This window comes from Phoca vitulina, unplaced genomic scaffold (genome assembly GCF_004348235.1).
Source record: "Phoca vitulina isolate PV1807 unplaced genomic scaffold, GSC_HSeal_1.0 scaffold19, whole genome shotgun sequence".
NCBI lineage: Eukaryota > Metazoa > Chordata > Mammalia > Carnivora > Phocidae > Phoca > Phoca vitulina.
The window spans coordinates 34,301,526-34,321,678 of record NW_022589722.1 but is presented as its reverse complement, the minus strand read 5'-3'; the positions used below and the strand labels follow the sequence as shown (position 1 = coordinate 34,321,678).

Here is a 20,153-nt window from a genome sequence, read left to right as displayed (position 1 = left end):
GGAAAACTATGAGGGAAAAAATAAAACACATGGAGGGGAGCAAACACTAGGCAAGAATTCCAAAGGAGGACAAAGACTTGAAGGAAAAGAATGAAGAAAACTCTCCTAAGTACAAACTATTGTTGAAAAGGAGATTCCAAGCAGCAAAGATGCCAATTCTCCCTCCACTTTCCTACCACCATAGAGAGAAGTAAGAATATTTACCGCTTCACTATTTCTAACAGCAAACGCCTGGGAACCCGACAGCACGCACCCAGCACCAAACACAAAATCACAAAGGAAGGAAGGTCTCAAATCAATGACCTCGACTTCCACCACTAGAAACTAGATAAAGAGGAGCAAATGGAACCCAAAGTAAGCATAAGAGAGGAAATCACAGACACCAGAGCAGAAATAAGTGAAATAAAAAAGAGAGACACTAGAAAAGATGAATGAAGTCAAAAGTTGATTCCCTCATAAGGCTGAGATGATAAACCTCTCGCCAGACTGATGAGAGGAAGAGAAGGTACACATTCCCACTGTCGGGAGTCGAGAGGGTGACATCAGTACACAGATCCAACGAACGCTACTACTAAGGAAATAATAATATAATTCCATGCAAACAGATTAGATAACTTGGATGAAATGCACAAATTCCTTAAAAGATACACACTACTGAAGCTCACACAAAATGGATAACCTAAATGCTTACTGATTTACTAAAGAAATCAAATTTGCAGTAAATTATCCCAGAAAATAGAGGAGGAGGTGATGCTTTTTAACTCATTGTGAGGTCAGCATCACCCCGATACCAAAAGCAGACAAAAGATAATTTCAAGAAACTACAGATCAATACACCTCATGAACACAGATGCAAAAATTAATAAAATTGTAGCAAATCAGACCTAACAATATATAAAAAGAAATTACATTATGGCCAAGTGGGGCTTATTCCAAGGATGCAAAGTTGATTTTGATGTGGGGAACAAAGGCAGAAGGAAATGTAGATAAAATGAAATGTCCTTAGAACCTGCAGCCCACTGACAAATACTTGAGGAGGGCAGAGTGTAATGTGCCTCCAGGAATCCCAACTGTCTTCATGTTGATGCCTTGAGAGGGAAAAACCACCTGAGCTTGACAAGAGCCTGGCCTCCAGGATCCTGGGAGTCTTCTTTAGCAGATGAAAGTCCTTTTGGGAACTTCCTATGTCTTTACCTCCCCCAACTCCATAGTATATGATCAGTTGCTCCTCATAATCCCAGGGCAGCAGCCCTTTCTGCCTGGGGGTCCTGTTCTCGTGCTTTTAACAAAAACCCCCCTTTTGCACCGAAGACGTCTCAAGAATTCTTTCTTGGTCGTCATTGGCTTTGAACCCCACCACTTCAAACCACATCAATTTTACATTAGAAAACCAATCAGTATAACTGACTATCTTAATAGACTAAAAAAGGAAAACCACGTGGTCACCTTGATACAGAAAAAGCCATCTGGACAAATCCCACACCCAGCCATGACTGGACACTGGAGCACATGTGGAGTCCATCTCCTCAACCAGGAGGGGGCCGAATACAAACCACCTATGTACAGCTCCAACTGGGCTTAACGGTTCAAGACTGAATGAACGCTAACCCTCAGGTTGGAAACAAGGCCATTTCTGTGAAATGCTACTCTGGCAAGAGCAGTGAGGCAAGGAAAAACAAACAAAATGCATCCAGATAAGAAAGGAAGCAGTACAGCTCTTTATTTGAACATAAAGATCGTATAGGCAGGGCGCCTGGGTGGCTCAGTCGGTTAAGCGACTGCCTTCAGCTCAGGTCATGATCCTGGAGTCCCTGGATGGAGTCCCACGTTGGGCTCCCCACTCAGCGGGGAGTCTGCTTCTCCCTCTGACCTTCCTCCTCTCATGTGCTCTCTCTCTCTCTCATTCTCGCTCTCTCAAATAAATAAATAAATAAATAAAATCTTTAAAAAAAAAAAAAGATCATACAGGCAGAAAATCCTGCGTAACCTGTAAAAAGCTACTAGAACCGTGAAGTGTGTTTAACGAGCTCTCAGGATACTAGATTAATATATAAAAATAAATGGCATTCATAAACATTAGCTAGAAGCAACTAGAAATTTAAGTTAAGATTACTGTCCACAACAGCATTACATTTTTTTTTTTTTGAGAGAGAGAGAGAGAGAGAGAAACAGCATGACAGGGGAGAGGGACAGAGGGAGAAGCAGGCTCCCCGCTGAGCCGGGAGCCCGATGTGGGACTCGATCCCAGGACTCCGGGACCATGACCTGAGCCGAAGGCAGTCGCTTAACCAACTGAGCCACCCAGGCGCCCCAGCATTACATTTTTTTAAGAGTCACACCAATCTGGCAGAAGATACGCAGAGCACTCTACAGACACTGCTAAAAGAAATGAAAAACAGACCTAACTAGATGGAGAGAGGTACCATTTTCAAGGGTTGGGAGACTCAATATTAAGGTCTCAATTCTTATTAAATGGATCTAAAAATTCAGTGTAGTCCCCATCAAAATCTCTATGGGTTTTTTGTAGAAACCAACAAGCTGAATGCTAAAATCTATACAGGAACACCAGAGACCCAGAAGAGCCACACCAACTCTGCGAACAATGGACAAAGTGGAGGCCTGACACTACCTGATTCCAAGACTCACCATCAACAAAGAACACACATGCATGGGAAAGCACCTGAGGTGTTCAGCACGACTGCCCGTTAGGGGATGCAGACCAAAACCTCGGTGAGACACCACCTCACGGCTATTCCAAAGATTAGAATTAGAAAGACTGACCAGAGCAGGGCTGTGAGCCTGTGGGGCAACGGGACCCTCACCCAAGCTGCTGGAAATGCGGAGGACAACTGCTTTGGGAAAGAGCTTGGCACTTTCTTTTTTTTTTTTTTTAAGATTTTATTTATTTATTTGACACAAAGAGAGAGAGAGAGGAATCACAAGTAGGCAGAGTGGCAGGGAGCGGCAGAGGGAGAAGCAGGCTCCCCGCTGAGCAAGGAGCCTGATGTGGGACTCGATCCCAGGACCCTGGGATCATGACCTGAGCCGAAGGCAGACGCTTAACGACTGAGCCACCCAGGCGCCCCAGAGCTTGGCACTTTCTTAAAGTTATGCGCACCCTCACCATAGGACCGAGCCATCACACTGTTCGGCGTTTACCCAAGAGAAAGGAACACGTGTCCATACAAAGACTTGTACACAGATTTCATAGCAGTTCTCTCTGTCATGGCCAAAATATGGAAAAAAACCCAGTGTCTATCCAAGGTGACTGGATAGATAGACTGTAGTAGATACTGATAACGAAATACTACTCAGCCATAAAAGGGAAGAAAATGGGAATCACTGTTACACAACTGAAATTAACATAATATTGTGTGTCAACTATAATTCAATAAAAAAGGCAATGAAATCATGCAACAGTGAGGTTGAATCTCAAAATAATTATGCTAAGTCAGAGAGAGATGCCAGGCAAAAACCAGTTAAGTCTTGTATATTTCCACTTATGTAAGATTTTACAAAATGCAAACTAACCTATAGCGACAGAAAGCACTGCTGGGGCCTGGGGGTGGGGGTGAGGGTGGGGAAGGAAGGAAGCATCTCTGGTGGCAGATACTCTCCTTCTCTTGACTGTGGAGTTGGTTTCAAAGTCCTCAGACTGTGCACTTTAATAAGGCATAGTTAGCCTACATTCTGTCTCACTAGACCCGTTTGTTAAAAAAAGGGGAAACACCTACAGGGAGCCAGCAGGTAACACGAGGAAGTGCAGCCTCTCTGCCCTCAGTGCCATCTGGCCTGCTGCACTGCGGGCCTGCCCCATCTTCCAATGGTTCAAAACAAGTGGGGAATACAGATTTTTTTTTTTTTTAAATGGGAAATCTCCTGGTTTTTCGTAACTTAATGTAAACAACCTAAACACTTAACGTGGGGCAAGCAAAGCCTCTGAGTGTCAAATGTGGCAGCCCGCTGCTCCCACACCCTGGCCTCTCATCTCTCTGACACTCCACCTGGCCGCACACATGCTTGCTCAAGACCTGGGCCTCGTGTCTGAGATCACTGAGCCCAACGTCCTGTCCTCTCTCCACCTCATCATCCTGTCTTTTCAATAGCCCCCCACTGCTGGTACCCTTTGGCTTTTCCTGGGCACTTTCTCTCTGGCTCAACCCCATGGCCTGTCACGCCTATCATCTGTGTCCTGCTTCCTTCGGTAGGTCCACTCCTACACCACCCTCATCCCATGCTTCCTCTCTCCTCCCCTCCTCCAAAGTCCTCCTCCTCTTTGACTGGGCTTGTCACATGTTCCAGAGTAACACACGGTCAGGAATGTCCAGATGCAAATCAGCTCTCACCTCTTTCGTCCTACCACCTTGAGGAGGATATTTACCCTCTGCCGATGACCCCGGCCCCACCTGGCCAGACCCACCTCCTCTGGCACACACTTTCTCGACCCAGTCACCTGCTATCGCAGGGGCTCCGCTGAGCTAGTTTCTCTCATTTCAAACAGCAAAAACGGCCCCTTCCTGGACCTCACCTCGCTCTCCATCCCGCCTGCTCAGCTTCCATGGCCAAACAACGGCCTCTCCCCACTGACCCACAGCCCATTCACACTCAACACACTTTGATCTGGTGGCAGCCCCAACACCCAAACATTTCTTAAACAAAATTAAACATCCATGATCAATCTTAAAGTTAGCACCTTCTGATTCCTAAAAGATACTCTACAAAGTGAGCGAAACAAGCAACAGACCTGGAGAAGTGACAGAAGTTATCTGTAGCCTGCCTATCCAGGACAGTCCAGCACAAAGAACACAGAGAAGACTCCTACAGATAACAAAACCCAAATTATTCAGGAAAAGACATGAGCCAGCATTTCATAGATGAAGACATTTTACGGCCAATAAACATGGAAATTCTCAACCTTATATGCAGTCAGAGAAATGCACGTCCAGACCCTAAGGAGGTAGATCACATATCTACCAAGTTGGCACGAATTTAGATGTTTAACAAAACCAGGTTCTGGGATGGTGTGGATTAACAGGTTGTTACAGACGCTGGTATTGGGGGTCTCTGATGCCACCATGGCTGAAGCCACAGACCCACCCTTGAGTGTGCAGCCAAGAGAACATGAGCATTTGTGCACAAGGAAGGAGAAGGTGCTCACAGCAGTGCCTTCAGGGTAAAGATGGGGTGAATGTCCATCCACAGAACAGGGAGTGTGGCGGACTCATGGTGGGGCGTGGGCAGTGGTGAAGACACTGAACAGTGACACACAACATGGAGAATCTTAGGAACAGATCAGTGAAAACTTCCTGGAAACCAGAGACTGACAGCTCAAAACAAAACCAAAAAATACATTTTTCTGTGTGTGTACAAAGACACACAACTTTTTTTTTTTTTTTTTTTTAAAGCAAGAGAGAGACAAATGCAAAATCCCAGTTAACGGTCGGGGGCGTAGTGGATGACAGGGAGGGAATGGTAGGTTGGCAGCGTCACCACCCCACGTTCATAACGTGATAAATGACAACATCTCTGTGAAGGTCCATTAAAGAATGAACAGCAAATGTTCGTGACTTTGTTATCTTAAAACCTGTCTGGGAGTGAAGCAGGAACAGGGACGCTCCCACGCTGCATTTCTTACACCAGTGCTGAGATGCGCAGGGATGGACAGAAGGGAAGCCTGCTACCCACCAGGAACGAAGACACATTGTAGGAACAACCACCGAGAGCATTACCTGTTATATGTGAATTCCACATCCATAGGTTCAAAGTTATATGCTTGCTCAAATTCTGGGTTAAGTTTAAGAGTTACATCTTCTTCATGAATCTGAAAAGGAAACGTTAACAATTTAATTCCCATACTTCACATTTGATTTGTTGGGACAATCTTCATCTAGCAACATGTCATGAAACACTTTACAGACTGGAGCTAAAATCTGCTATTTTAAATCCTTGCCAAACTGATCAGGAGGATTAAATCACGGTGTTGTCACATCACCCACCCAGGAGGACCTGGCCCCTGGAGGCGCCCACACCAGCTCACCCCGAGCTGCTCCCTGGCCACGCTCCAGAGATCCAGGCTCGAGGAAACAGGCCACAGCCCCGGAAGGAGACCAGCCCACAAACAACGACAGAGCGAGGGGTGCCAGCCACCACAGCGCCTCCACAAAGAGGTCATTCCAAGGACTCCCCTTCCAGCAGAGCGGGGACCCTCCAGCCATAGCTAGGGCGGTGCCAGGTGGCATGGGCTTCCCAAGGGCCAGGCGACCAGAGCCGGCTGGTGGGAACACGGACACGGGGGCTGCCCTGGGAGCGGGGCCCTCCCTGCAGCAGAAGCCGCCACAATCCCCTCAAAAGGAGAGCAAGCCCAGCCCAGGTCCCCAGGTGTCCCAGGGGCCAAGACGGGCAAAAATGAACCTGCAGTTAAAGACCACCGGTTAAAGCACACAAAGAAGCAAATCACCAAGAGTGAGGGTCAGCACAGCCATCAACAGAGTTGGGCCCCAAGGACATCACATACTGCCACTGTCATTTCCAGAAACTTGAAAAACTATGTGTGAAATTTTTAAAAAACCCAGAAAGAAAAAGATAAGCAGGACAATACAAAAAACAACAGGGCAGCTTTAATGAATCAGGCAGAGCACATGGAGACGAAAACTATGCTGAGATAACAGAGCAGGATGACAGGAAGTGACGACGTCTGTTCCCAGACACGTGCTCCTGGCGACAAGAGGCCCCTCTGCGGAGGTGGGGAGCCTTCTGTCCCACAGCCCCCAGATGAGCGTGAGTGCAGCAGCGGCCCTGCTGGGACGCCCCCTGCACCACGTGCCAGGTTGACGGCACTGGGCCGCCTGCCCACCTGTCGTGGAAACACCAATTTGACATCAACGGAGTAAGTGTCACCTGGATGTGTGTCTTCTGCCCACCGCACCATCTGTGAGGCTCTCCTGAGGGCCTTCTGTACCATCACGGTCTCCCACACCGCAGCCCTGGCCAACAACTAAACTACAGAGACTCGAGAAAAGCAATGGGCGGAGACCTGTAGAAGTTACTAAGTCGACCATGAATTTCATCACTCAGAAGCGGCTGACCTTATGGAATATCCCACCAAAGATCAGGAGGGTGCTCAACACCCCCCAGGCTGGGGTGCTCGTAGCTTCGGTCTGGATTTGTCAGGCTATGGTGTTCGCTTCGGCAGCACATACCCTAAAATTGGATTTGTGGGCGTATGACGCCGGCCACCCCCAACCAGTGTGCAGGAACCAAGGAGACCCCACACCTGGCATCTCTGGCACCGCTGCTTCTGGGGTGTTCATCCCCAGGGCATCTTCCCCAAGGGCACAACTGGATCTACCCTTTGGAAGGTAAGAGAGTCACCCGGCGTCTTCGTCAACAGCTCAAGTGTGTCAAAGCTGGCAGAGCTGGTGGGCCCTCCAGCTCAGGCTAAGCGGCTGCCACATGCCTGGGCAGAGTGTGGGGGGACAGCTGCTGGGGCCCCAAGGGTCAGCCCCTCCCTGGTCATCCTAGCACTGGTTTCACGACCAGCTGCACTGGCAAGGGCTGGCGCCCAGTATTTCGGCGCAGAACGCAGCAAACACGGCCGCAGAGGCCAGATCCTGCCCCTCCTTTGAACCCTTCCCAGACTCTTCGAGTCCCTACAACCGCCCCCCAACCCAGGGCAGGGCTTCGGCATTTCCTCAGGTAGCTTTCGGCATCAGGCCCTTCACCCAGACGCGGCAGGCGGTGCTCTGCAGGAGAGCCCGGCCGAAGGATCAGAAGCATGCGGTGCACCGGGAGGGAGGGAGGGAGAGAAGTCAGCCAAACTTCTCCACAAAAACATTTAGAACTGCAAACTTTTAAGTGTACTTTTCCTTCAGAGGCTCTCTCTTCCGCAGTATGTTCAGAATGCCCAGAATGGACTAAACGCAAACACCATGACTTACACGTGATGAAAGGTGAATATGGCTCTCGTGATTGAAAATTATAGGGATTTTTTTTGTTAAGTTCTCTTTATACATCAAATTTATTTAAATATTCACTTTATCCTGAATTTTCTGAAATCCTGTCAAAGGCTGAAGGAGCAACCCCGCCCCAGCCCCGGCAGGAAGCTGGCCGGCTGGAAGGGCTGGTCCCGCACTAGCGGATCCGGAGCACCTCTCACCTCAATCACATAGCCGATGTACTCGATGACATGTCCACTGTACTCCTGAGTTTTTAAAATCAGCTTATCACCTAGTTAAAAAATACAGAACCACATGTAAAACTACAAAATCCCCCAATTCTGCCACTGTAACTCTAAAATCAAACACTTTGAAAAAGTGAAATAAACATCCCTGGAACGAGCTGCTTAAAACCAGCACCAGTATGCCCAGAGTGAGGTGCTGGATGCCCTCAACATGCTGACCAAGTTTTACAGAAAATTCTAACCCAAAGCAAAGGAAATGAGATGATGTGACTGCAGTGTTGCCAACGGAAACATTCTTCCCCGGACGGGGATTCAACGTCTGCTGGTCCCTCTAGTAAAATGTGACACGTAACGAACCCACCTGCGTACAGAGAAGGCCTACTTTCAGTCAATCCTGGGACCTCCAGAACCAGCAGGTCACCATTTCTTTTCAAGGTGACCCCACTCATGTTATACTCTTTCAGTTCTATTTCTGCATGAATCTCCTCAAGCCAGAGCAAAGTCGAAAACTTTTCCTTGTAGTTCGACATGTTCAAAAGCTGAAAAAAAAAAACCCCAGCAAGTGAGAGCAGAGTCACCCGTCCAACACCCCCGTGGTCCAGGAAAGCAGCTGCAGCTTAGCTGGAGGGGCTAAGTCTGGTCTGCTGAAACTCAGCCAACAGGGAGAGACTGGCTTTTGAATACTGACCCGCAAGCAGCGCAGGACAGTGGCCCTGAGGTTGGGGAGGCTACGTCAGTGAGCCCGCAACTGCCCCGGCTACCACCTAGGCAGAGAGCCCAGCAGCTGTGTGGTCTCTTGAGGAGATGGAGCTGGGGTCCGAGGAGGCCAAGGGGGCAGAGTGCCAGGAAGCGAGAGCAACACAGAGAGAGGTCTGCAGAGCTTCAGAGGGTCCCCCCTGAACTGTCAGCTGAGCACTGGTCAGTGCACGAGTATAAGAAGCCATGTTTCTTGCTGGGACGCCCACCTGATGGTATAAGAGCAGGTTCCTCAGCCCTGGCACAACCAATACTTGGGCTGCACTCTTTTCTGGGGTGGGGGCTGTCCTGTGCATCGTAGAGTATTTACCGGCATTCCTGGCCCCTACCCATTTGTTGGTACTAGCACCCCCAGCCATGACAACCAAAAATGTCTCCTGGGAGGGCAACTGTCACCTGTTGGGAAGCACTGAATTAAAGGGAATAATTCCCAGAGCTCCCACACGGCCGAGAACAGTGTGAGTCCCCCCAGCCCAAACGGAGAGACTTGTAATAGACGAGACATTGGACGGAGTATTCAGAAGGGTATTAGCCCTAAATCAAACGCCGTTCTGGTCCCACCTCACAAAGCTTTAAAGCCAGGCTTGAAAGTATCCAACTGTTTCAAAGTAACTTAACTGCATCCCAGAACAAACCTCAGAGTATTTTCAGGAACAGAAAAATACCCCAACGGCCAACAAGGTAAAATCCAGAATGTATGGCACCCAGACAAAGATTATGAGGCTTAGAAACAGAAACGACAACTCATAACGGGGAGAAAACCCCTCAACGGAACCAGAACTGACTCGTGGCAGAATGTGCAGACGAGCACATTGTAACAGCTGTTATTCAAAGAGCAGGAAAACACTGAGCATGGGAAGCAGAGACCACGCTGAACTGGTGGATGACAGCTACCACGTGTGCCATTAAAACACACAGGACGGGGCCGCACACTGCTGAGGAAAAGACTAGTGAACTTGAGGACTGGCCACAGGAGCCTTCCAAAACCCAAAAAAGTGAGCAGAGCGGCGGCGAGCTGTGCGGCGGCTCCAAGCAGCCGATGCACGAGCAACGGGAATCTGAGGAAGGGGCTCAGCAGAGAGTGCCTCTGAAGACAGAATGGCCAGAAACCACCCAAATTTGAGGAAAACTGTAAGCCCACATATCCATGAAGCTCAGAGAACCCCAAGCCAAGAAATTAGAAGAAAACTATACTAAGGCAAATTGTAAATTACATTTTTTAAGAAATAGTAATAAAGAGAAAAACTTAGAAGCTGCTAGGAAAAAATACATGTTATATGCAGAAGAACAAAAGCTAAAGGAAAGCAGGTGTTTCACTGAAAACACGGCAAGCCGGAAGATGGCGGGGCAGCAGCTTTAAAATTCCAGCCTAGAATTCAAGACCCAGTGAAAATGTCCTTCAAAAATGGAGGCAGAATACTTCCCCAGACATAGAGGAGCTGAAAGAACCGATCGCTGGCACCCAAGCACCACAGAGGCCCCCGCTGCTCAGCACAAGGGCCCCACGGGAGTCTGGGTCCCCACGAAGGAGTGACGGGCACAGCACCAAGGGTGCTAACTACGTGGTGTCAAAAAAGACAGCTTGGGTGCCTGGGTGGCTCAGTCAGTTAAGCGACTGCCTTCGGCTCAGGTCATGATCCTGGAGTCCCGGGATTGAGTCCCGAATTGGGCTCCCTGCTCAGTGGGGAGTCTGCTTCTCCCTCTGACCCTCCTCCCTCTCATGTGCTCTATCTCATTCTCTCTCTCAAATAAATAAATAAAATCTTTAAAAACAAAAAAAAGACTTAGCTTTTAAAATGCCTTTAAGAGATAACTGATTACATAAATGCAATGCAAAAACGGTAAAATGCAGCATGGAATTCAAAACATATGTAGAAGCCAAATTTATGACATCAGCAAAAAGTCCAAGGAAAGAGAACTGGAAGGTGCCACGGTGGGGGTCTCGTCCCTTGGGCACGTTAGAGCATCCCTCAGACTGTGCCGCCCAAACCCCACTCTCCACATGTGGCCCCCCAGCTAAACGTAATTAAAGAGGACTGAAGACCTCACGTCGTGGCTCAGAGTTTTATCCCGGACAGACAGCCGTTCAGAGGCAGGCCGCCAGCCCAGCACAGGCAGGCTGGGCGGGGGGCAGTGGGGTTCCCCATAAGCAGTGCCAACAGCAGTGGTCCCTCTCTCTCACTGACCTGATATTCCCAGCTACCTGTGGTAAAAACAAACCAGTCCGAGTTCTGAGCCCAAGCGGGGTTCATCCTGATTTCATAAGAAAACACTCACCTGTGGCGAAGAATGTTTCGTATCAGATATATTTCCTACCTCTGCGAGTAATGGCTGAAAAGTCAGAATGTCAATTTTTTGTTCCACACATTTCTTAAGTCTATCTGGTATTGGATACTGTGGAAGAAAACTTGGAAGTTGTCGTCTTGAGTTCCTTAAAAAAAAAAAAAATTGTACAAGTCAAAATTCTTAATCACCCGTGTCTCATACAAGCCATTTTTACTCAGACATCCTTCCCGCTTCGGAAAGACTAAAGGTCCTTCAAGAACCAAAAATAAATGTGAACTGCTGGTGTCAGTCTGGACCTTGCAAACTTACTTCAGCTGCTTTGGGATCCCTCCCCCACACCGGCTCTCACAGGGCCCTCTTGTGCCCTCCAACAGGCAGGCAGGGCTGCCGCGCCCAAGAATCCCGCAGAACCAGTGAGTCTGAGAAGCACTGTTCCTGAACTCCCACCCCGCTAACTCCTACTGCCGCTATGAGCCTAGAACATCAGAACCACTCCCGCAGGAATGCAGAACACATTCGGTAAAGGCTGCTGTCTGGGTCCTGCCTTCTTGCTTTTCAGCCTGGCGTTTCTCCGGGGAAATTCGGTTTCACCCTCAGGCTTCTGTCTTTCCCCAGAAAGGGCTGTAGGGAGGAGTCACCAAAGTCAGCCACCATCAGGATGAAGAACATCCTGCTGCTGTGGGCAGGTCTAATACAGCACAAGAAGTGACTGGAAAGGAAACAGCGGGAGAAGAGACAGTGGAAGAGAAGCGACGTGTCCCAGGGAGGTCCAGTGAACCTCTGATTACACGCACCTGCACACACTGAAGACGGGCCCCCCTCCCTCATTCTAACTGCTGCTTCCAGCTCATACTGAGTGCAGGGGGTGGGAGACATGTAGCCCCGACCCCCTTACTCCACAGCCACCTCACCTGGATATCCCTGTAGCTCAGCTCTGGATGGGAAGGCTGCTTAGAGAGAAGTTCTGTGGCAGAAAGGCCCCCAGAGCCACCACGAGCAGCACCGGGAAGGCCCAACACCTCCCACCTGAGTCACGGGCTCCACCAAAGCACACACGTCAAGTATGTGTGGAAGCAGGGCGTTCAGTAAACGACAGTGCAGTATTAATTACTAACATGAACACGACAAAGGGGACAGGATCATCACTACACACGTTTGGGTAAATGGCCTGAACAGTCTTACCACATGGTATCAAAATCCATGCTGAGTTAACAAAACATGTCTGTTTCTAGCTTAGAATAGTTGGAAATTCAGCCGAGAAGGTCCTGGCACAAAGAGGTCCTCAAGAGACTCGCTAAGCAAACACACAGACAACGCTGTTCTGGGCAGGGGGCAAAGACAGGGCAGGAAGCAGGTGTAGGTGCCGGGAGCTCCAGGAGGCCCAAGCCGACCGGGACAGGCACTCCGGGTCACTAACTTGACAACAGAATACCAAGATCTCCTGTTTTAGAGATACTCCTGCACAGTGACATAGGGAAACAGCTGATCAGGGGATTGTTGGTCTAGTTCACTTTCTAGTTAAGTCAAATTTTAACTAGAAAGTTGCTTGGTACACCACTACGTGACAACCGAGGGGTCTCATAAGCTCCTATAACTAAAACCCAATCATTTAGGACTTTCCATGGTCACTGCTGGCTCCCGTATTCTCGGGTCCATCTCCAGGGCATGCCCTTTCCATGAGCAGTGGCTCTTACGACTTACTGATCACTACTGATCGCTCCATTGTCAGAAAGGACGTTTTTGATGCTCGTAACCATGTGAGGGACACTACCATCTTATAAATGAGACTAGGGCTCAGAAAGGCTCTGAAACTGGCCCAAGGTCACAGAGCGGTAGTGCTGGCTCCAAACGATAACCTAACTCCAAAGCCAACCACTTAACACTCTGCTAACAGATTTCTTCTCTAGCCTGCAAATTAGGAGAAATCCGTAACACCTTACCTTGAATTGTTACTGGGGAAAAATGTGATTTGAAATTCGCGATTTTCCAGTATTAGAAGAGAAATACCTACCACCCCAGTGGATTCTGGGCAGTACCTAAGTTAAACCTGTCAGTTCCTGCAGCTGAGGGCTGAGCTTTCCCATCACAGAGTAAAGTCAGGAAATATCCTCCCATCCCTAGGTCAGATTTTCTGGCACCAAACTTAAAAAAAAATTCCAGGGAAGCCAGGGTGGCTCAGTCATTAGCGTCTGCCTTTGGCTCAGGTCATGATCTCAGGGTCCTGGGAACGAGCCCCGCATCGGGCTCCCTGCTCAGTGGGGAGCCTGCTTCTCCCTCTGCCTGTTCTTGCTCCCTGACAAATAAATAAATAAAATCTTAAAAAAAATTCTGCTTTTCAGAGATTTTTCAGTTTAGCAGCTGCAGACAAAGCACGTGGACCACCCTGTATGGGTGGTCGCTTACTGGCCACATCTTATGGACCCCTTGCCAACTGGTGCCTCTGGGTGCCCGTGTGAGATGCAGGGTGTCTGGGCTGCTGGGAACACGAGACATGGCAGGAGCAGCCAGGGTGGAGTGGTGGCCCAGAGGGCCGCGGCCTACTGTTCTATCCTCACACTCACACAGCCGGGCCCTCCTCAGAGACAGAACTGTAGGAGTTGCATGAAAACACACCTCTCCCCCCAAGTACAGAGACAGGAAGAGGCGCCCGCCCAGCTGCCCCCAGCTTTATCCCAGGATGCTGGCCTCTCTTCAACAGCGACATGGCCCACGCGTCTCTCACACACCTCGAGCACGCATTTGGATTCATTGTCTTTTCTGTTCACGGTACCTTTTCTGTGTGGTCACAACAACTGTAGTTTTTGTGGATGTTAATGTGGTGGAACTTTTAGACCTTCTCCAAGAAAATGGTTCTCGGACAGCTATTAGTGACTCCTCCCCACTTATGACATTCACTTCAAGGAACCGCCCGATTACAAAGTTGGAGAAGCAGAGTAGAAGGAGCTCCTTGCAGCAGCCGGAATTCCTTGAAAAAACAAAACGCAATTTAGTTTTAAATAAGACAAGTGGATCCGACAGAATTCCCCTTTGTACATGTATGGAAAGTCGGCCACGAAACCACAGTCACCCTTAGTTTTTAATAATTCTCATCAGAGGAGAAAATGAGCTTTCTAAAATAAGAATGTCTTCCCACAATAAAATCAGCCACCTCAACTATTCTGTGATTCTCAAACTTAAGAACAATAGGAAAGACACCGTCAGCGTTCTCAAGTTTCAATCAGAATTGTGTAATGTTACCAAAAATAAACTGCTTTTACTTTGCTTTCTGCCCAATTTCCTGCTGCTTCTCTAAGGCAGGCTCTCCCAGAGGCGCCACACTTTGTGCTCACCTACTGCCTTTCACTGATTTCTGTGCTGTCACATTTAAAAGATCATTTAAGGTGGTGGCACCACACAGCTCTGGCTGAAGAGCGGTCTGTGCGAATGGTTGACCCAGCTGTGACGGCTGTGGGCTTGAAGCAGGTGGTGGTTTAATCAGAGTCACATTTTAAAAAAAGTATTTTATTTATTTGAGAGAGATTGAGAGAGAGAGAGAGAGAGAGAGAATATAAGCAGGGGGAGCGGGAGAGGGAGAAGCAGGCTCCCCGCTGAGCAGGGAGCCCGATGCGGGACTTGATCTCAGGACTTCGGGATCACGACTTGAGCCGAAGGCAGATGCTTCACCGACTGAGCCACCCAGGCGCCCCAGAGTCCCATTTTTAGAAAAGATTAAGAATTAGCAACTGTAGAGGGCTGCTGAGAAAGGAAGAGGCCTGCCACCCAGATGCCGGGGTGGGTGGGGTGGTGGCGGCTTGGGATTATCTGCGGTCCGCCCAGGAAGGGAGGTCTCAGCCCCCTGCCCCCTGTACCCAGCCAGCAGCCCAGCTGGAGACAAGAGGCAGGAAGGCCTCAGCTGAGGGAGCCGGAGGGAAGGTGAGGAGACGTGGCCAAGGGGCTGAGAGTGGATGGACTCCAACAGGACTGAGGGTCAGAAGCTGGGGTGAGCGGGTGGGGGGGGCAGCTTGTCAGGCTTGGGGAGGCAACGCTCTGGTCGGTAAACTCACTCAAGCCATTTTCTCCACCAGTGCTTTTTCTTACGGTTTTGTCTCATTAGAATAGTTAGGAATACGTTTAGAACCTCCAACTTAGAAGAATCACCCATGATGCCTAAAAATCCAAATATACAAATGGCCCCAAAATAAACTCACTCCCAGCCCTCCAGCCACGTACTTTGCATCACATACAATCACAATCGGGGCTCTTCCACCGGGAGGGATGAACCCTCCGGGCTCCAGCTCTGTCACCTGCTTCCCCGGCTTCCTCTCTTCTTTGTCCCCATCTTCTCCTTCACAAGCACAGTCGTCTGGGAGACGGAAATGAAATCCAGAATTAGATCAGAAGCTAAGCGGTCCCTGACAGTGGTGGCAGGCTGGTGGAAACACACACGTACACACAAAGTGCCAGACAGTAGGTGACAAAAACACCCGTGGACAGCAGGCAGCCTTTCCCGAGTCTGGAGCCACTCACAGGAAGCAGCACATCTAAAGCACGTCTGGGTATCGGTCAAGCTATTTTTGTCTTCTCTTCAGTCCCAAAACATCAGACAAGAGCCCAGAACCAAAACAGCGCACAAACGGCCGCAGCAGCTGGAGCGCGCTGGCCGCTCCGCCCCAGCCCAGGGCCCCGGGAGCAGCGGCCGCCCTGTTGCGCAGACCCCGCGGGGCTCACGGCCGGCTGACCTAACGCGGTAACAGGAGAAACGTCTACCTGGAGAGACGTCTGTGTTGTTCACCGCACCGCTCTCTGATGCCTGACGGGTTGTGTGTTTTTGGTAGCTATCTAGTGAGTTAATATTTTCATCCGAAAGAGTCCTCTCCTTCTCAGAAACAGGAACAAGAGACCCTACTGGGCACGTTTGGGTTTTATCCGGTGTTTGAAATCTGAATTGTTTAGCTTTATCCCAGCCAGCTAGTTTACAGCTGACTAAGTTTTGAGGAATATCTCCTTTATTCCTGGAAAAAGAAAATGAGCCATGAATACAGACAAGATTGCTGAAGCTAAAATAATCAGCTACCATAAAACACAGAATTCAATCTTACGAGTGAAAAATGATTGTAAATACCTTTATGAATAAAAGTAAAAAGTATGTCTTAGGGTGAAAAACTTCTAAAAGATCTCCATAAAGGAAAAAATGAACAGAACAGGCAAAATAAAGTTGGTTCTACAGAATTCTTTTTTTCCCCAGAAATTCTTAAATCACAATTTAAAACTCATTAACATAATTTAAGTGACAAACTTACTCTATCCAGACCACCATATTTTTACTTCCTCCTTCTTTTAACGTTCCAAAATTTGTCATCCTCGTGACTTCAATATCACCTTTATTTTTCAGTAAAAGGGCTCCACAGGACTCATCGGCAGCCTCTTCAAAGGCAGCGGGGTCCCTGCAGAGAGCACCCAAAGAACAGCATCCGGTGGCAGGCATCCCGAAGCTCCACCACCCGCCTCCCGGCCACGGCCATGCTCCTTCCAGATGCGCCGCACCCACTGCAGGGCCAACGTCCCCCAGGGACGTATGGCCACAAAACTACATACAGAGTTCCTACAATACTTAGAATTTCGGAGAAGGACAGCAAAACATCTTGAAGAAGAAAATGACAAATTCTCTAAGATCTAGAAAAAAGGAAGCAACACAGTGGCAACCTCTTGAAGGAGTTCCTGATTCTGGGAACATGCCACGGAGGGAGCGTTCAAATCCTCTCCTCTTCGGGCTGCCAGGAGGCGTGAGGGGAGGCACCCTCCCTTTATAGACCCTCTGATTCCCCTCATTCCGTGGACACTGGCGGGAAGCAGGCAGCTCCGTCCTCCTCACTGCGGACCCACAGGGCTCGTCTGGACAGCAATCTGGCATTGCTCCCCTCCCCACCCAGCCTGCAGCTCCATTCAGAAAATGGGGCCCCAGCCACAAACTCAGTGACATTCTCAACCACACCAGTGCCCCCTCCTCAGCCAGCTTCTGCCCCCCAAGCCCCTCCTGTCCACACATTCCTCCCCGCCACGTCCACACGTGCCTCCCACAGTGGCTAACTCCTCCTCCCGTGCCTCCCACAGCTCAGTCCCTCCTCTGCCCTCACCCCAGACCCAGGGGGCCATGGAAGCAGAGTCCCAGTTCTTGTAGACAGCCAACATCTGCTAATGGAGGGTTGAGAAATATGAGCAAGGAAGGGAGTCAGGAATGACTGTAAGGTTTCTGGCTCAAGCCACCCAAGGAATTGGGGATGGGAAAGATGGCAGGAGACGCTGCATCTGGAGGAGAGTGGAAGCTCTGCTTCGCACGCAGTAATTGGTGCTTTTCCCGACATCAACCAGGCACCCAGACAGTGGGTCTGAGTGGAGCATACACACAGGGCTCATGCTGGGGAATGCGGACCAGCTCGTGGAGGGAACCCACACAGACAGAGCCCCACTGCCCCAAGCCGCCGCCTGCAGCCTCCCCTCAGGGGTCAGGAAGCCTGAGTGGGGTGACAGCACATAAGCTCTCCCAGGGCAGAAACACGGACGGCTCTTCTTTGTCCAAGGCAGTACTCCTGGGGCTAGAACAGGATTGGCACATAGAGGGCATCCGCTGGGCTTCTGCTGAAGGGCGCGACATTCGTTTCCACTATAAATTCAGGAAAGGGGAACTGACCGCTCACAGGCTGGGAGTTCCCCGGGACCCAGCACATTCCCTTCATCCACCACTCACCCTCTAATCCCCCACTCTAATTAGGACATTATGAGGGATTCTGAAGTCACAGGATTTGGGGCTGGCTCTCAGCCAGCATCCAGCGATGAAGGTGGAAAAATTTCCCTTGCCTGTGAAGGTGACTACTGGAGGCAGTCAAGGGAGAAGCTTCATGCAACGTGCCTGGGATCAGAGTGACCCCTCCCCAAGGAGAACCAGCCCCCCACCCCAGACCTACATCAGCCCAGGGGCCACCTGAGGAGGCTCCCCAGAAACTGACCACCCACAGCGAGGGAGCCCACTGGTCATGCCCCCACCCATTCAACAGATGCTGGTCCACACCTGCTCTGAGCCACTACTCCTCTCGAAGACCTAACAAACTGAAAAGCCACAGAGTGTGTGAAAAAGTGCTTATAAAACACAACAGACTATAGACAGTAAGAATCTAGAATTGGAGACAAACGATAAGTCATTCCAAGGAATACACTTGGCCCTGAAGCCTGAAATGACAACTAGTTTCTCTCTGATGGTCAGTGAGGGGCAGGACTGGCCGCCATCCTCCGGTGCCCATGGCAATCAGGAGCGCAGGTAACTGCGGTGTATGAAGAGTCAAGGAAGCTCATGTTTTCCTGGCATAGGGGTTTCCTTAAACTGGGCATGTGGCTCCCCGTGACTATGAAGCCTAATGTGGGAAGCGGGCCTCCCGGCTTCTGTCCCAGGGCTTCTGGCTGCTTACTACCAGGAAGATGACAGAACGAGCGGGACGCCCAAGAGCCTGGTTCAGACACAGGGAGGAGCCACGCTACTCCCGCAGCACAGACACTGGGCAATGAGCTCCTGCCTTGTCTCAGGCTCACACCACTGAGTCCATCAGATGGAGCTAAAGCCAGACCTCCTGTTCCTGCCAGACCTTCGTGGGTGGTGAGAGGGGGTAAGGGCCATGTATCTGGCTTCACTGCCCCACAGATGGGACAGAGTCATTCTCCAACAGCAAAGCAGGGTCCTGTGGGGCAGGGCAACTGGGCACTGAGTGGCCAAGGATGAGGGCGTCTGCTGGCTGGGACAGGGGCACGGCTCCCCACCCCACACACCTCCACAGCCTTGAGCCAGGCGTTCCGTCCTCTTGAGTCTATCTATAAACCAGTGTTGCTCCCCACGGTGCCGCTCCCGACAGACCCCACAGGCACGCCCCCAGGGGCACAAAGAAAGACACCAAGGCAAGTGCTCAGTGCGTACAGGGAAACAGGACACAAACTCCCTGCACGGAACCTGCATTCCAGGTGATCCGAGGATATAGAGAATAACTGAGGAGAACGTACGGTAAGCTCACTGGAGGGACGTGCTAAGGAGAAAAAGCAGGCCAAGGAAGGGAGCCGAGGCAGGGCAGGGTTGCCATTTACACAGAAAGCTCAGGGAGGGCCCCGTGGTGCTTTATAAACATGTGTGGACAAGGTGTGAGTTTGCTGGGGCACAGAATGAAGAATGTGGGTATGTGAGATTCAACGATTCTAAGGGGCGCCTGAGTGGCTCAGTCCGTTAAACGTCTGACTCTTGGTTTTGGCTCAGGTCCTGATCGCAGGGTCATGAGACTGAGCCTTGCATCAGGCTCCGCTCTCTGTGTGGAATCTGCTTGGGACTTTCTTTCCCTCTCCCTCTACCCACCCCCAAAATAAATAAATCTTAAAAAAAATTAAGAACCTACTATGTCCAACATGTTCTAAAAAATACCAACATGTGAAAGAAGAACAAAAGCTATAAACCCCATCAAAATGTGAAAATTGCCAGTATAAGATTAAGGATTAAGAAGGAACTGTTAACTAGAACTTTAATCAACCACAAAGACCGCTGAAAACCTTCCAGAAGATACTTTCCCTTTAACTGCCCAGCTCAGGATTCTGACAGGCTATTATTTGAGCTTATTAAAGCAACTCTTAAAGCACACTTCAGTTGGGCCTCTCCCTTCCCAAAGAAGAGAGCCGTTTCCTCATTACCGTCTTTTCACTGGGGTTATGCATAGGGCTCTCCAGACATAGCATGACTGGCTGCTCTCCACCACCACGGCACTGACCACATCATGTCTTCGAGGCACGTATCCTTCAGCAAGTTTCAGAGAGTCCAAGGTGAAAAAGATGCTGTCATCTATCACCCCGTTTCTCCCGCAGAGGCTAGAAATGCAGACCTGCAAACACAGTAATTGACTGTGTAAATGTGTGCCGCACCAGGGGCCGG

General features: G+C 49.8%; 1 protein-coding gene across 1 annotated transcript in view; it reads right to left on the bottom strand.

The window, feature by feature from the left end:
• The window catches only part of MOV10L1 (Mov10 like RISC complex RNA helicase 1), a 64,593-nt gene that overhangs the window by 27,196 nt on the left and 17,244 nt on the right, over nucleotides 1-20,153 (bottom strand). Inside the window, exons 5-13 of the mRNA XM_032416878.1 lie at nucleotides 19,916-20,103; nucleotides 16,501-16,644; nucleotides 15,968-16,212; nucleotides 15,431-15,563; nucleotides 13,992-14,186; nucleotides 11,252-11,366; nucleotides 8,541-8,718; nucleotides 8,156-8,226; nucleotides 5,730-5,821 (exon numbers count right to left, since the gene is read on the bottom strand). Of these exons, the coding sequence (XP_032272769.1) occupies nucleotides 5,730-5,821; nucleotides 8,156-8,226; nucleotides 8,541-8,718; nucleotides 11,252-11,366; nucleotides 13,992-14,186; nucleotides 15,431-15,563; nucleotides 15,968-16,212; nucleotides 16,501-16,644; nucleotides 19,916-20,103 (1,361 nt within the window). The remainder of the gene's footprint in view (nucleotides 1-5,729; nucleotides 5,822-8,155; nucleotides 8,227-8,540; nucleotides 8,719-11,251; nucleotides 11,367-13,991; nucleotides 14,187-15,430; nucleotides 15,564-15,967; nucleotides 16,213-16,500; nucleotides 16,645-19,915; nucleotides 20,104-20,153) is intronic.